Source organism: Nicotiana attenuata, chromosome 7 (assembly GCF_001879085.1).
Source record: "Nicotiana attenuata strain UT chromosome 7, NIATTr2, whole genome shotgun sequence".
Taxonomy (NCBI): Eukaryota; Viridiplantae; Streptophyta; class Magnoliopsida; order Solanales; family Solanaceae; genus Nicotiana; species Nicotiana attenuata.
The window spans coordinates 3,061,661-3,079,729 of NC_031995.1; the positions used below are offsets into that span (position 1 = coordinate 3,061,661).

At 43.7% G+C, this 18,069-nt stretch overlaps 1 protein-coding gene across 1 annotated transcript; it reads right to left on the bottom strand.

Annotated features, from left to right (window-relative positions):
* On the bottom strand, positions 7,420 to 8,507 carry LOC109228533 (calcium-binding protein CAST-like). The gene has a single exon (XM_019393653.1). It carries the CDS (start codon positions 8,249 to 8,251, stop codon positions 7,643 to 7,645), a length of 609 nt encoding a protein of 202 aa, XP_019249198.1. The 5' UTR covers positions 8,252 to 8,507; the 3' UTR covers positions 7,420 to 7,642.

An 18,069-nucleotide genomic window follows, 5' to 3' on the forward strand; every position in this document is an offset into this window, starting at 1 on the left:
CGGCCCAACATTCCACCACATTAATGCCCCCATTTGGGTTACAAGCCCATATTACTGAGCTCGGCTAAAAGAGAGATAGTGGATTTCTATAAAAGAATGATGGGATCAGCTGCCACTTCTTTGCCTGCTATCAACAGATCATACATGAAGAATGTTCCTACATTGTCTCACCAGCAAAGAGTGTCGCGCCCTATTTTTCTTGCGAAATCAGGTTTCGACACGTGACAAATCTTTTAAGGAAGGTGTTAAAAGAGAGAGTCGCCACCTAACGATTTTGAGGTGCGTTAGGAAACCTATTTGCAAATAACTCAGGTTTAACCAGTTTGCGTCACCAAAGATCGGGTAAGGGCTCGAAATTACCTTGAAGAGAAGGTGTTAGGCACTCTTCGAGGTCCACAACTATGGGTCCCGTCTGAACTCGAATTATATGAATTAGTCGATGTGATCAAATAAATGAAGAGAGAGCACAAAAATTTAAGAAGTTCATTATAAACAAGTTTTGAATAGAGGATACAACTATTTTGATTATAGTAGGAAACGAAAGAAAATGAGGGGAGGGTCCTAAGTTTTTTAGCCTAAAAGATCACCCCATGCAACATAAATAATACTTCGTAACTCCCTCCAGATGCGGTGTTACTCGTATTATTCAGAGGGCACAGACTATCATCTCATGCTACCGATTACTATCTTTAAGTTGTTACCTAAAGCGTACTAGTTCAATTATAACTCGTACCCTATGCGTGCACTACCCATCCCATGCCTATGGTCCAGCGGGCGTTTGGACCTTTATTTTTGGGTGGTTCTAGACTTAACTTAGGTTGCTCAAAATGAGAAAACTAGGCGACATACAAAGCAAGTTGGACTTCATATAAAAGCAACTAAAGGCTCACATTGAACCCCACACTTAGACAACAAATGCACGCAAACACATGAGCAAATCAGGAGATTTCAGTTCAGAACCTTAAACCTATAAACATGATTTCTAGATGACTTGAATCAGATTACAGGCAGTTTCAGATGCGAGGCGTTATTTTAGAGGCGTGACTTCTAAATAACTACACAGTTTAGGGAACCTTATATTATATGCTGATTATTAAAGATTATAAGTGTTTAAACCTATAGACATGATATCTAGGTGTTTGGCAGTGATAACTATGGGAGATATTCAAAATTATTCAGTTTGATCCTATAGGCATGCTTTCTAATAGTAGCAACGAAGCAATGTTTGAGAGTTCAATATTAGCACTTAAAAGTGAGTGATAATGTCCTATAGGCATGATTTCTAACAATTAGTAATTGAAACTGGTTTTAGCTCCTATAGGCATGTCTCTTAAGTGAGTAATTATAACAACAACACATTAACCAATTAAGACCCTATAGGCATGATTTCTAAAATGCGGATTAGTAGAACATAAACTAATATAATCCTATGATCAGGTATCTAGCGAACATGTTGCAATTGAAAGATTGGGTCATTTTATTTCCTATAGGCATGATATCTAATAAACATGCAGAAGCAGAATATGTTAAACGAATTAAACACCTATAGGCAGGTTATCTAACACACACGGTAGCAGAACATGTTTGAGCAAATTAAACACCTATAGGCAGGTTATCTAACATCGTATAGAAACAGAACATGTTAAACAAATTAAACACCTATAGGCAGGATTTCTACCCGTTTTATGCAAATATTAAAGTAAACCCATTTTCCCAATTTTTACTAACACCCCAATTATTTTTACAGAATAATTACTGGCCCAATGAACGAAATAAATTATAAAGTTATGAAATAACTATAGCTGGCCTTAGACAGGCCCAAAGTATACCCGGCCAGGCTAGACCTTCAATTTCACATCCAACAGGCTTCATCACAGCCCAGAAATCATAGCCAATCAGACCTAGAAAACATCCCTCATTTTACATAAAATAGCCAAACCCAGTAGCCATCAAAAGTTCAGAAAAAAACAGCCATGCACAAGCCCATTGGCATATTCAGTAAGGAGAAAGGGCAAAGTTGAGCAATGAAGAAAAATGGCAAAGAACCTTGGGCCCTAGTGCGTCAGAGTTCCCAAGGGCTTCAAGAACCCAGGGCAGTCCTTACACTAGGGAGTTTAATAAAGGAGATTCAGGGATAGTGCAGGTTTCAATATCAGGGGGAATGGTTAAAGACCCCAAATCCTAGTGTGTCAAAGTTCACAAGAGCCTCAAATGGACCCCGAGCAGTGCTCACACTACGGAGGTCAGCAGCAAGAGCCTTGATAGCCTTGGCTTTCAGCCGGCTAAGAATAAGGAGTTCAGAATAGCATAGGTGACAATGAGGGAGAATGGACCATAGCTGAGGGACAGAAGTGGGGAACACACTTATAACCTAAAGTAGACATAGCCATGGAGAGCAACTAATCAAACAGTCCAGCAGGTTCAGCAGGATTTCAACACATAGGAAAACACTACATAGATAGCCACACATTTAAAGAGTTGGGGGAAAGAAACAAGTTTGCAGGATTAGCAGTCATGACACTAAATCAATTGAGGCCTAAGAGGTTCAGATTAAGCTAAACATGCATCTTAGGGTCATGCTAATCAGTATTTGGGCATGATGGGGAACATATTTTGTGATAAACACTGGAAGAAACAGGGTACCAAATGAACAAGGGACAGACTAGAAAACATATTAGCATAGAAGCAGGATCATAGTCCATAGCAAATAGTTTTAATACAAATTGCAACACATTGTATATGCAGAACAAACATGGCAAGGACTTAGAACAATGTAAGATAGCAAACTCATACCAAATATCACTTATGGGTATTCTGGGATTGTCATAATAGACTAAAGAACTAGAGAAGATCTAAATCATGTCACAAAATGGTTCAAGCAGGTCATAGAAAAATAGGTTGAGGTAACTGTTAAGATCTCAGTCAGTTACTAATAGGGTATGGGGTTCAAGTGAGCATGTTGAGTGACAAGATAGCAAGTGAACATGTTAGAATTAACACAGATATTCTAGCATTTATTATAGAGGTTAAAGATAAAACAAACAAGCATGATTAGGGAAACATCCTAACACCGTTGCACTCAGATTACCCAAGTTAGGCTTGGGTAAACACAGAACTAGTAGCATTAGGAAGAGAGACAGATGCTAAAATACTTAGAACAAGGTAGAATTAACATAATCACATGCAAAAGTAATCCAGTAAACATATTAAGCTAAGAATTTCAGAGGTGAGAACATACGCAAATCAAGAACACATAGGGATGAAACTGCAAGAGTCTAGTAGCTTACCAGTTAAACGAACAACACACAAAAACAAAAGATCCACAAGAGTCCAGAAGAGTTCGAACAATAGATTCATTGTGGCCTTGGCTTTCAGCCGGCCACCACAAAATAAATAGCAAGATAATAAGGAATTCATAGAGCAAAGCCTCAAGTTTTAGTGAGATTATGTCGATTAAGGTCTGTTCAAAAAAGGGAATGGGGAGGGGTTTATATAGTAATAGAAATTAAACACCCAAACAAGGAAAATCATCAATCAAACACGAAAAAGGAAAAGATATCACATGCAATTGAGAATCAGTAAGGAAAAGAGAAAAATTTCAAACCCTAATTTTAGGAAAAATGAAAAAATCGGCAGAATCTAAAATAAAAAAATCAAACACCACACACAATATGATGAATATAGACAAAATATCACCCAAAATCAAAGAATCGAACCAATTTTGGTTCTATCTAAAGATATCTGAAAACCCTAGTTCTAGGGTAAGTAAGAATCAACAAAAATACACAGAGATTCGTACCCATATTAGAACAAAGGATGACTACAGATGGAATAGCAGAAAGGTCAAGGATTTGAACCGATTCTGGTTCGATTTTGATGAGATTTGCTTGCCATGTTTAGGAAAGCACCATAAGAGAGTAACCAGTACCAAGAGGAGGCCGTATATTGCAAGCAATAACAGTCGAATCCCATATCTGGTGGGATTAGGAGAAGGATTTGAGTGGAAGACGGCTAGGGTTTAGTTGAAGAAGAAGAGGGATGAGAGCATATGAGGGCGGCGGGTTGGATGAAATGATTAGGGTTTGGGGGGGGGGGGGTTAATTACAAAAGGGAAGAAGGGATGTGGGCCGTTGATCTTGAAAGATCAATGGCTGGATTTAAAATGGACGGGGCGGGTTAAAATAAACGGGTACCGACCGGTTATGGGATTGGGCTAATTGATTTGGGCTGGGGGTTATTTGGGCTAGGGTATTAAGTGTTGGGTAGTTTTAGGTCTGAATTTGGTTTTAAAAAAATGGGCTATTATTTAAATACACAAAATTTAACAAAATAATTTATAATAATGCTTTAATAAATAAATAAAAATGTTATTTATGTAATAAAATGATTAACAATAATAATTTAGCATTATAAAAATATATAAGGCTATTTTGACACAAATAGTATAGATAAAAAATAATTATATATGAATATAGGCTATTATTGCAAAATTAGGTAAATAACTTAAAAATGCAAACATAATTATACGAAATAAAGTAAAAAAATATTATGAAACATATATGAGGATGCACAATAGTAATTCTAATAATTAAGTCATCACAAAATAATTTGAAGGAATAATTAATAATATTCAAGTAATTAAAATGCAGAAAAATCAATTTAAAGCTCTAAAAATTATGAAAAATTATAGAAAATATCTGTATAGGTTTATAAACTAAATGACGATGCAAATATACTATTTTGAAAGTTTATATATACAATTTAAAAATATGAGAGAAAAATTGGGTATCAACAAAGAGTTGATCTATGTGCAGAGGTAACTAATCAAGAGATTGTTGAGAGTTTTAAAGCAATTGGTGATGATAAAGCTCCAGGTATTGATGGCTTTAATGCAGTTTTCTTCAAAATAGCATGGGACATTATCAATATGTAGATCATAGATACTATAAAGGAATTCTTCTCAACTGGAAAGATCTATAAGGCAATAAACTGCACCACTGTTACATAAGTTCCTAAAGTGACTAAGCCTACCACAGTCAAAGAATATAGACCGATAGCCTGCTGTTCAATCCTATACAAGATGATCTCTAAGATCTTGGCTTCTAGATTGCAGAAAGTCATGTCATTCATCATATGTGGAGCTCAAGCAGGTTCCATACCTGGTAGAAAAATTGCTGACAATGTTATCCTAGCCTATGAACTAGTTAAATCCTATACTAGGGCTCAGATATCTCCTAGGTGTATGATAAAGATTGATCTCCAAAAAGCCTATGACTTAGTAGAATGGATCTTCTTACAACAGGTGATGGAAGAGATTGATTTTCCTGATAGATTTATCAAATGGATAATGGAATGCATCAAGATAGTCAACTATACTATCCTTGTGAATGGAGAAACCACAGAACCTTTCAATGCTGCTAAGGGTCTTCGACAAGGAGATCCTATTTCCCCTTTCTATTTGCAATAGTGATGGAGTACTTGAGCAGATCATTACATGAGATTAAGAAGGAAACTACATTCCAGTATCATCCCAGATGTAAGAAACTGGACATAACTCATATGAGTTTTGCTGACGACCTCTTGTTATTTTCCAAAGGTAGTCTATCCTTAGTGGCCACATTATACAAATGCTTCTCTCAGTTCTCTGAAGAATTAGGTTTTCAGGCTAATTTGGGTAAAAGTTCAGTGTATTTTGGAGGGGTAAAACAAGATGTGAAGGAATAGATTTTGGCCCACCTGGGATTTGGACAAGGATCCTTGCCCTTCAAATACCTAGGCATTCCTTTATCTACAAAGAAAATAGCTCTCATACAATGGCAGCCTTTGATTGAAAACATCACATCCAAGATATCTTCATGGAATGCAAAAAAGCTATCTTATGCAGGTCGTGTATAGTTGGTTCGATCTGTTATTTTTGGCATTCAAGCTTACTGGGCTCAATTGATCATCTTGCCCACTAAGGTATTGAAAATGATTGAGTCACTCTGCAGAAGCTACATATGGTCTGGAACTAACACAATAACCAAGAATGCATTAGTTGCATGGGAAAAGATATGTACTCCTAAGTCAGCTGGTGGACTTAATCTCATAAATCTATCTCTGTGGAACAAAGCACCAATTGCCAAAACATGCTGGGACTTAGCTCATAAAAAGGACAAACTATGGATAAGGTGGATCAATGCTTACTACATCAAACAGCAGCAGCTACAACATATGTCAATACCTCAACAAGCAAGTTGGATGGTGAGAAGAATTATTGGTTCAAGAGTTATCATGTTACAGGCTCAGAACTTAAATGATCACAACAAAAGCATTATCAGACAAATATACCTACAATTGTTAGGAGATTTGCCAAGGGTGAGCTGGAAGTGTCTAGTCTTTCACAACTCTGCAAGAACAAAGGCAGTCTTCACCATATGGATGTTACTTCATGGAAGACAGCCTACTAAAGATAGGCTAGTCAACTTGGATTAAATGTTACCCCATAGTGTGTTATGTGTCAAGGTCAGGTTGAATCAAGGGAGCACCTCTTTGTGCAATGTCCATATACTATTGATATGTGGAAGAAAATCATGAAGTGGATTCAAAGTGTACAAATGATCACCACCTGCTGGGACCAACACATCCAGTGGATCATCAAGCAAGGAAAAGGGAAATCCAATAAGGCTAGCATATTCATAATGATCTATGATGAGACCTCATATGCAATATGGATTGAAAGCAACACTTGTATATTTGAGCAAAGGTATCGAGGCAGTGATGTTCTTGCAAGGGAGATAGCATATATCTGCAATGTTATAGTAGCTACTCGGGCTAAGAGTTATATACAGCAGTTTTGTATAGAAATAGAGTAGATACATTAGTGGTATACGTAAATAGGTTTGCTATGTTTGCCTTTACACTTAGAGATAGTCAGCTGAGTTAGCTTGGTTATGGTTTTGTACCGTTCATCTTTGGTGATTAATACAAAAGAAAGTTAATTACCAAAAAAAAAAGAAAAAGAAAAGTGTACCAAATAAGGTATTATTTTATCTAATGCATCCTACCAAACGACTCCTAGTAGTACTTAGTATTCCCTTCCCTTGATGTAACAAAAAAACAATGTATTCTCTTTTTATTCTTTTCATTTTGCAGCACAACTCTTTCTCATCTCCTTAGTTTAATTTTTGGAAGACTTTATAAGTTGCACGGTGTCAGCTCTCTGTAACAAAAAGAAAATAGAACAACTCTAAATATAAATCTAGCTAGTCCCCTCTTGTTGAACAACTTTTTGTTACACACTAATGGGTAGTTTTGATTTTATCTAATTTAGTACAATCGACCAAATCCTTCAGTACAGTATTTTCGACAGCTCCGATCTTGATAAATCCTTTAATAAACCTGGCGCTTCTCATGTAAAAGCCCAAGCTGACCTTACAGTGTCACAAGTCGTAATATTATTTTCATTCATCAAAACAAAATAATTACACTATTAACTGAAGAATAAGAATTTATCATCACAGATTCAAAACAGAATTGACAAATCTGCAGATTATAATGACTATGTCCGGTACATGATAATGAAACAGCGGAACCATTAATACAAGAAGCAAGTAAACAGCCGGTGGCGCGTGACGGACCTACGGTGGATCAGCCGCCGAGATTAAGAAGAAGGAACAATAACAGTGCGCATCATATCCTTGAATTCAACGAAATCAACTTGGCCATCGTGATCTTGGTCAACTGATGAAATCATCATCTCCACTCTATCAATTTCATTTCCTTCAGGCAATCCCAGTTTCTCTAGTACAGCCTGTAATTCCTTCGCCGATATAAAACCGTCGCCGTTCTCATCAAACACGTTAAACGCATCCTGCAGATCCACTTCATCCTGATCCGGATCCTGATCCAACCCGATCTTATCCTCATATTTTGACCCGAAGAAAACATCGTCGAGTGAGCGATGTAGAGCCTCAAAATCTTCGAATCTAAGGCCGTTGTTTCCTGATTTGATATATGATCTCACCATTGATTCAATTTCCGATTGATCGGCATCTAACCCTAGCAAATTAAACGCTTGACTAAGTTCGTCAACGCTGATCAAACTGTCATGGTTTCTGTCAAACACGTCGAAGATCCGACGAAGACGAATTGAATTGAGGCTCGGGCTTCGAAGCCGGAACGACGATGAGGAAGAAGACTTAAGTTTGCCTCTGGTAAGGCTCTGTTTACACTCGTCCTGTACTCCATTATTGTCACCTACTGATCCCATCGGTTTCTTCTTGTGAAAGATTTCTATAAACTATCTCTTTGTCAAAATTTTGATGATGAAAAGCAAAAACTGAGAAGATTTGAATAAATATAGGAGCAGTAGGAATATCAGTAGGAAGCAGTGTGGATATGGGAATGGAAAATTTAGGAATGGGAAGTTGGATTTGACAGATGAGAAAATTATGAATGGATCGTGGATGGCTGGCGGGTTTTAGAATTAAAAATGGGAAGGAGTGGAGGAAAATTAAGATACCGCGCATTTGACCTGTCCGGGTCTGCATTAGCGCGTACAAAGTCTTTGGTTCAACCACCATCTTTTTGTCCTACAGGCCAGTAAACTTCTTTTGAACCGATAATTGTCCAACATCATATAAGTTTATTTGTTAACTTCAACTTAACATGGGACTCAACGCTCCCTTTCTTTTAAACCTTATTTGTGATGTGAGAATTGCCGAAAATCATATAAAACGGTTCTTTTTTAACTCACATGATATGGGACTCAATACCTCCTCTAACGCCCTGGAGCTGTATGGGGTCGAATTTGACTAACCACGTCCCACCGCCTGCGTGACTAACCGTCGAATGTATACGACTCGGCACAAGGGAACGACCCCGGGGTGAGGTGGGGGACAACCTCGACCTGTTATTAGTTTCGTTATAAAGTACACTGACGTTATCACTCCTAGGGTTTAGCTCGAATCCCTCTATTATATAAAGGGGGTCCGAACATTGTAATAAGGGGGAACTTGTAACAAAAGAACTGACTCTCTCTCTAATATTTATCTCTCTAATCTTTATCTCTCTATCTCTCCCTCTCTATTATCCATACATTGTTGTTATTATTCCGATTAGTAAAACGATCCTGGGGATTATTATCTCCGACTATGATTTACCCTTTCACTTCTGTGATTGATTTGCTTAAAAGGATTTTAACATCTTTTGAGTCAAACAATTTGGCGCCGTCTGTGGGGATTTCTGTAGTCGAAATCATAGTTCTCACCTGGGATATCAAACGATCTCTGTCCTTCGCACTCCATAGAAATCAGCGATGGCAGAGAAAGAAGCAAGGTTGAAAGCGATAGCGAATGTCTCAAACAACCTCTTAGACTCCCTCAACGAAGCTGGTAGAGAAGACAACGAGAATATAACACCAAGAGGTATATCGGAGGGGGAGATCTCACCCTCTATACTCGAGGATCTGACGATCTTGCGCGAAAGAGGAACTTCGACATCTACGGTGAGGGAAACACCAACAGCAGTCAAAAAGCTGTTAGAAGAATGGTTGACAAGCGCTCTAAACACCATGCTCGAAAAACCCTCTCTAGGAAATACCGGAGATTCGCCAACGTTGGAAGTCGCTGCTGTCACCAGCGAGCCAAGCACTGTACAAACAATCAACAATCGCACTACCACCGATGAAAGTGATGGTACACTTGCAGCCATCCTAAAGAAAGTGGAAGAAATGGAAAACGAGAACAAGATGCTTCGTGACCAAATGAAGGAACACCAAGAAAGGGTTGACAAAATACCCGGCGCCCCTAAGCTGCTGCCAAAGCGCGATGTGGGAAGGTTTGTCGAGCAACCTTACAGTGAAGAAGCTGCTCCCCATCCCATCCCGAAAACCTTTAAAATGCCGCCCTACTTGAGAATATATGACGGAACCTCGGATCCAGAAGATCACCTGATCTATTACGTCACTGCGGTAAAAGGTAACGACTTGTCGAAAGAGCAAGTGCCATCCGTGCTGTTGAAAAAGTTCGGTGAGACTCTGACAGGAGGAGCGCTAACCTGGTATTCTCAGCTACCAGTATGGTCGATTTCAACGTTCGAGGAAATGGCGGATAAGTTCGCTATTGCACATACAGGAGCAAAGAAGGCTGAAGCTAGGGTCAACGATATCTTCGCCATCAGACAAACGGCGGGTGAGGGGATTTCGAGACTTCCTAGCCCGGTTCAACAGGGTAAGAATGGGACTGCCAAATGTGTCGGAAGGAATGGCGGTCGCAGCTTTCCAGAATGGTTTAAGCAGAAGCGGGTCGAAGGCGACCAAGAAGTTACTCAATAGACTCATGAAGTACCCTCCCACCACATGGGAAGAAATCCATAATGCCTATTGCGCCGAAGTAAGAGCAGACGAAGACGATCTCAACGGTCCGACCCAGCGACTGACGTCGGTACAATCCGAGGTAAGGAGGGATCGACGTAACGACGGAAGAAGGGATCAGCTCCCGCGCTTCAACAGAGAAAGGCATCAGCCCTATGTCAGAACCCATAATCCGCCTCCCCCGAGGCACGCAGATGTCGTGCCGCGACATATTGCGCCCCTTCGAAACGAAAAAGGTATGCCTCCGTTATTATCTGCTCATAACTTTTGTGTCTCCCCTTCAGAAATAGTGTGCGCACTGGAGAAGCTGGGCACGAAGGTACAATGGCCACAAAAGATGAAATCAGACCCAAATGCAAGAAGGTCAAATGTCCTCTGCGAATTCCATTAGGAAAGAGGACACAAGACCGAGGATTGCATAGGATTACGACAGGAGGTGGTTAGAATGCTGAACCAAGGATACCTGAAAGAACTGCCCAGCGACAAAGGGAAGGCCAACTTCGCCAGAGGATGCGACCCATCTCAAGGACCACCCAGGCCACCGTCACCGGCGCGTACCATACAAATGATTATCGGCGGTGGCGACGACTTAGTGATCAACCACGTAAAGCTTGCCACCACGCATAAGCTGAAGCGAACAATCACTCACGAACGGTATGACGGCTTCGAAGACAGTATCATCTTCGAAAAGTCAGATGTCGACGGTTTGTCTTTCCCTCATTACGATGCTTTAGTCATAACATTGCGCATCGCTGATACAGATGTAAAAAGAATTATGGTAGACGACAGAAGCGGCGCGTGTATTATCCACCCAAGATTCCTCATGCGAATGAAGCTCGAGGATAGGATAATACCAAGTTGCATAACACTAACGGGTTTTAACAATGCAGTAGAGCGGACATCTAGAGAAATAACACTACCAGTCCTAGCTGGGGGAGTCACGCTGGAAACCACATTCCACGTCATGGACCAGGAAACCGCTTATAATGCTATCATAGGACGCCCATGGATACACGCCATGCGAGCCGTCCCCTCAAGCTTCTATCAGGTAATCAAGTTTCCCACCCCGTGGGGAATTTTTGGCATTCGAGGCGAGCCGCGTACCGCCCAGGAGTGCTACCGAATTGCCCAAGATTACACACATACCAAGCAGTTAAAAGGGGCTAGCGCGGAAGCATAGCAATCAGCCACGTCGGGAGCTAAAACTGACCTGCCTGAAGAAGTCATCATAGAGCCCGACGTTGTAGAGGCTAGCAAAGCAACTATCAAAGATCTCGACACGGTACACCTGGACGACGCCGACGACACAAAAAAGGCTTATATCGGCCACAATCTCTCCGAGCCAGGTAAGTATCGTGAATTTTTGGCTAACAATGCCGATTTACTGGCCTTTTCACACTCAGATATGCCGGGGATTCCAAAAGACATCGCCACTCATAGGGTGAATGTCGATCCACTCTATCCGCCCGTGCGGCAGATGAGGAGGAAATTCAATGCCGCGATTAACGAGGCAGTCAGTGAAGAAGTAGACAAATTACTGGCTAACGGCTCCATCAGAGAATCGAAATACCCCCAATGGGTCGCTAATGTGGTCATGGTCAAAAAGAAAAACGGCAAGTGGAGAATGTGCGTGGACTTCACCGATCTGAACAAGGCGTGTCCGAAAGATTCCTTTCCCTTGCCCCATATCGACCAATTGATCGACGCAACAGCGGGACATGAACTGCTGAGTTTCTTGGACGCCTACTCCGGCTATAACCAAATCCTAATGGCCGAGGAGGATCAAGAGAAAACAACTTTCATTACCCACCAAGGGACTTACTGCTATAAGGTGATGTCATTCGGACTCAAGAATGCGGGGGCCACATACCAGAGGTTAGTTACCAAGATGTTCAAAGAACAGCTCGGCAAGACAATGGAGGTTTACATCGACGACATGTTGGTGAAATCAGCCAAGAAAGAAGACCATATCGGTCATTTGAAAGAGGCCTTCGAGATATTAAAGCAATACGGGATGAAACTGAATCCGGAAAAATACGCCTTCGGCGTGGCCTCAGGAAAATTTGTGGGTTTCCTTGTATCACAATGAGGCATCGAGGTCAACCCGGACCAGATCAAGGCCATAGACACGATACCTGAGGTACTGAACAACAAGAAACAGGTACAAAAGCTGACGGGGCGAATAGCTGCCCTATCGAGGTTCATTTCACGATCCTCGGACAGGTGCCACAAGTTCTTCAATGTACTGAAAAAGGATCATGGACTACAGTGGAACGAAGAGTGCATCGCCGCCTTGAGGAAACTAAAAGCATATCTGTCTTTGCCACCACCACTCGTCAAGGCAGACCCAGGCGAGAGTTTGCTCGTATACCTAGCGGTATCCGAAGTCGCCGTCAGCGCAGTCTTAGTCCGCGAATATAAATGTACGCAATCCCCTATTTACTATATTAGCAAGACCTTAATCGACGCCGAGACAAGGTATCCACACCTTGAAAAACTGGCTCTGGCACTAGTCGTAGCTTCATGAAAGCTTAGACTGTACTTTCAGTGTCACCCCATAAAAGTAATAACAACATTTCCCCTAAGGGGCATTCTGCATAAACCCGAGCTCTCAGGCAGTCTCGCCAGATGGGCCATAGAGCTCAGCGAGCATGACATAACATATCACCCGCAAACTGCCATTAAGTCGCAGGTACTCGCCGACTTTGTTGCCGATTTCAGTGCGGAAATTCTGTCGGAAGCGGAGCAAGAGGCCCTTCGCACCTCCACTCTCACCGACATTTGGACCCTCTATACTGACGGAGCCTCGAATGCCTCGGGATCAGGACCGGGACTCGTCCTCAAAGTCCCTACAGGCGAAATAATTTGCCAGTCCATACGATGTCCCGAGATGACTAACAACGAGGCCGAGTACGAGGCTGTGGTTGCAGGTATGAAGTTAGCACTCAAGTACTGAGCCCGGCGACTCATCCTCTACTGCGACTCTCAACTCGTCGTAAATCAAGTAATCGGGACTTTCCAAATTAAAGAACAAAGACTACAGAAGTACCAATCAGAGATCCACAAATTGATGCCAGAATTCTACGAATGCCGACTCGAGCAGATACCCAGGGCACAAAACATTGAAGCAGATGGCCTAGCCAAGCTAGCCGCAGCCACAAAGAACATCAACAAAGGAAACGTGGTCACTCTCCTCCATTCAGCCGTAGATCACGTCGAGGTATTTTCCTTGAACTTAACCTGGGACTGGCGCAACCGCTTTGTATCCTATCTGCAGGACGGAACACTCCCGCAAGACAAAAAAGAAGCCAGGAAACTCCGAGTGCAAGCTGCCCGATACAGCCTGATGAATCAAGACCTCTACAAAAGAACGTTTGGAGGCCCCCTCGCTAAATGCCTCGGACCCCATCAAACAAGATAAGTATTGGAGGAGGTACACAAGGGCCATTGCGGCGCCCACACTGGGAACCGCGCCCTCGTCCGATGCCTCATTCGTGCAGGCTATTACTGGCCCACTATGAAAAAAGAAGCAGCAGACTACGTCCAGAGATGCGAGCAGTGTCAAAAGTACGCCCCCATGATACATCAAGCGGGAGAACTCCTCCATTCAGTCACTTCACCATGGCCCTTCATAAAATAGGGGATGGACATAATCGGCCCCCTGCCGGCTGGGCGAGGAAAGGTACGTTTCCTTTTAGTTTTAACTGACTATTTCTCCAAACGGGTGGAGGCAGGTGCATTCGCCCAAATACGCGAACAGGAGGTCATCACTTTTATATGGAAAAATGTTATAAGTCGTTTCGGCATCCCCAAAGAAATCAGCTGCGACAACGGGCCCCAGTTCATCGAAAAGAAAACGACCGAGTTCTTCGAAAAATGGCGCATAAAGCAGATACTCTCCACTCCATACCACCCAGCCGCCAACGGTCAAGCCGAGTCCTCCAACAAAGTAATATTGAACATATTGAAAGAAAAGCTCGAGGAAGCTAAAGGGTTATGGCCCGAATTACTGTCTGAAGTACTATGGGCATACAGAACAACGCCAAAGTCCAGCACGGGAGAAACGCCCTATTCACTAGTCTATGGAACCGATGCAGTCATACCCGTCGAGATCGGGGAGCCAAGCCTGAGATACTCCCATGACAACGGAGCGGGTAACAATGAGAATAGGTTACAAGACCTAGATGAAGTCGAAGAACGGAGAGATATGGCCCACATAAGAATGATAACCCAAAAATAGCAAGTAGAAAGATACTACAACAGAAAAGCCAAAGTAAGGTCGCTCAAAGTTGGCGATTACGTCCACAAGGAGAAAACGCTGGCATCGAAAGATCCAAACGATGGAAAGTTGGGAGCCAATTGGGACGGACCGTATAAAATCACAGCAGCCGCAAACAAGGGAGCGTTCCAACTGGAAACAATGGAGGGAAAACCACTCCAAAACAATTGGAACGTCGCTCACCTCAAATATTTCCACTTCTGAGAGGCGTCTCCTAAGTCGTACTCTTTTTCCCTCACCTGAGTTTTGTCCCAATTGGGTTTTCTCGGGGAGGTTTTTAACGAGGCGACGAAGGAGATGCCCGTGGATTGAAAGCGCATTCATCACCTCGGTCCATCAACACGGCCTCTGGACCAAAGTAATGAAGGGACTACCCTAGTAAATCTCCACTGTGTAAACAGAGGTCTCCACCGTATGAATCTCCAACATATGAATCCCCACTGTATGAATAGAGATTAATCTCCACTGTATGAATAGAAATCAATCTCCATTGTATAAACAGAAATCTCCATGATATAGACAGAAGTCGAATCACCATCGAAACATCCTAATGGCTAAGGCCATCGACATTATTCGACCTCGTTCGAACCACGACAGATGTTACCTCGGCGACAGTCGAAGCAACATCCTAATGGCCAAGGCCATCGACATTGTTCGACCTCGTTCGAACCACGATGGATGTTATCTCGGCGACAGTCGAAGAAGCATCCTAATGGCTAAGGCCATCGACATTGTTCGACCTCGTTCGAACCATGACGGATATTACCTCGGCGACAGTCGAAGCAACATCCTAATGGCTAAGGCCATCGACATTGTTCGACCTCGTTCGGACCACGACGGATGTTACCTCGATGACAGTCGAAGCAACATCCTAATGGCTAAGGCCATCGACATTGTTCGACCTCGTTCGAACCACGAGGGATGCTACCTCGGCGACAGTCGAAGAACATCCTAGTGGCTAAGGCCATCGACATTGTTCGACCTCGTTCGAACCACGACGGATGTTACCTCGACGACAGTCGAAGGCAACGTCCTAATGGCTAAGGCCATCGACATTGCTCGACCTTGTTCGAACCACGACGGATGTCACCTGGACGACAGTCGAGGCAACGTCCTAATGGCTAAGGACATCGACATTGTTAGACCTTGTTCGAACCACGGCGAAACCCCCTAAAAGGCGAAGTCCGTGAAGGCTAGGTATAAAACAAAAACAACAAAAGAGAGAAGCAACGAACAGACGATACGACAAAAACAAAATTTATATTACAACAAAAATTATATACATTCGCTCACATGGACGGATTTTAGTACACCGCACAGCCAAAAAAGATGCGGAAGCAAAAATACACAAGCCTAAAACTAACTACCACCCTCTGTGGGATAAGCTTCCTCATACCAGGCATCCGAGTCAAGGCGATCGACATCCTCGGAAGCAACATCCTTCCCATCGGGAGAGTCAGGGTAGTACCCACACGATTCACGAGCTGTGTGCGCTTCTTTTCGCACCGCCTGAACCTCCGCCTCCGTCGCCCGACCCTCTATATGCAAAGCTCTATATATATCAAGCCGAGCCTCCGCATAGACCCACATTTCATGGGTACTACGATGCGGGCCGCGACCAGATTGGGGACGGGACGAGGAGGGCCGAGAATGGCATCCCGCTTCCTCAGACCTCGGTAGGGCGACTTGCCTCTGTAACGCGGCCAATTTGTTGGCATTAGCACCAAGCTCTCCTTTAAGCCTATCGATCTCCGCCTTCCTAACATCAAGCTCGGCGGTCAGGCTCGCTACTCTAAATCGGCATTTTCCGCAGCCACCCCTCGATTCAGCTCGAGTTCGTCATCCTTCGCCCTGAGGAGAGCCTCCAGCTCGCTGTTACGGGCAACGACCCTCACCAACTCCCTATCCGCCTCCTCCAGCTCCTCCCCCCTGCGTTCCAACTGGGCCTCCCTCTCCTTAAGCCCCTCGCGGAATACTTGAAACTCAGGGTCTTGTCGGTAGAGGTCGGCCACCGACTGGTGCTTAGCACGACACTTTCGGTACTTCCTCAACAACTTCTTGTAGAGGTCCGCTCTCTTCCGCTCACGACGGTCTCTCTCCACCTCCAGGACGAGGGTCTAAAAAAAGGGGGTGGGGGGGAGTGAGAATATTTTGGTACCCATCCTACAATAAACAAAGAAAAACAGAAAGATGGCGAAACTTACCTGCAAATCCATACCGGCAACCTTCCGAGATAGCTCCGCATCGTCCATTGTCCTAAGCATCCCGCTCTCAGGGGCGGCGCACAACAGGGTGAGCGATGACACGTCCTGCTTGCTATTCAGCAATAGATTGCAATCCCTGAGGATCGTTATATGACGGGCAGGTCCATCCGCCGCCGCCTCCACTTGGGTATGACAACCCAAAAACTCGTTCACATCCTCAGGGGCGACATCGGAACCCGATTCATTGGGTTCCACGTCGGCCCCACCAATGTTTATCGACGAGCCCCCCTCAACAGGACGCGCCGGGTCGACCCTTGGGCCGGCTCTCTCCTCACGTGCCGACCTTCCCGACCGAATAACGTCGGCCATAAAAGTGGGCGCCAAGGCTACCCGAGACTTTCTGCCGTCATCAGCTTCAACGGCCACCCCTTTCCCCTTCTCTAATCTCCTCTTTTTCCTTTCCGGCGGCTCCTCGCCCTGGGAAGATTCGTCGGTAGGAGGTGAAGCCCGCGGCAGCAAAATTGGCTCCCCTACGGCCGCAACCTCAGACATAGCTCCCTGGCGGGGCGCAAGAGAAGGACCCCCGCGAACAGACTTGCATAAAAGGTCTTGAGCGTCCGCGACGGTAGTATGACGCGCGGAAACAGGAGTTGCCACATTCTTCCTGGAAGGACCTCGACCTATCACTATAAGATCACAGTTAGGAAAGGTTGACTAATCGACGAAGCAAAATCAAAAGTTTACCTGTTGGAACTTGAGGGTCGTAACATTGCATGAAAGCAGGCCAGGTCCGGGTTTCCTCCGCATAAGGCAGCAGACCGGCGACCCAGCTCCTTAGTCCGTTAACGGGCTAGGGTGGGCGTTCCATGGCTGTAATATGAAAGTTAGAACCACGACAACAACATGCAACAGAGAACTTGATGAACTACGGCACTTACGTGTGTGGTTCCATCTTTCCGGGAACCCGGTAGGGTTGGAAACCAAATGCTCGGTCCTAATGAAGAAATACTTGTGCCAGAATTTACGGCTCGGTCGGTCGTCGGTCCCAACCACCAATCCCTTCGTACCACGCATCCTCAAGTGCACCATAGTCCCCCTAAGGAAACCGGCTGTGAATAAATGCAAAAGATGATGGACGGAGACGCTACTTCTGGCCAACGCTGCATATTTGGTCAATAACAGCAGTACTTTAAGTGTATACGGTGTGAGTTGAGTCGGGCAGATATGGTAGA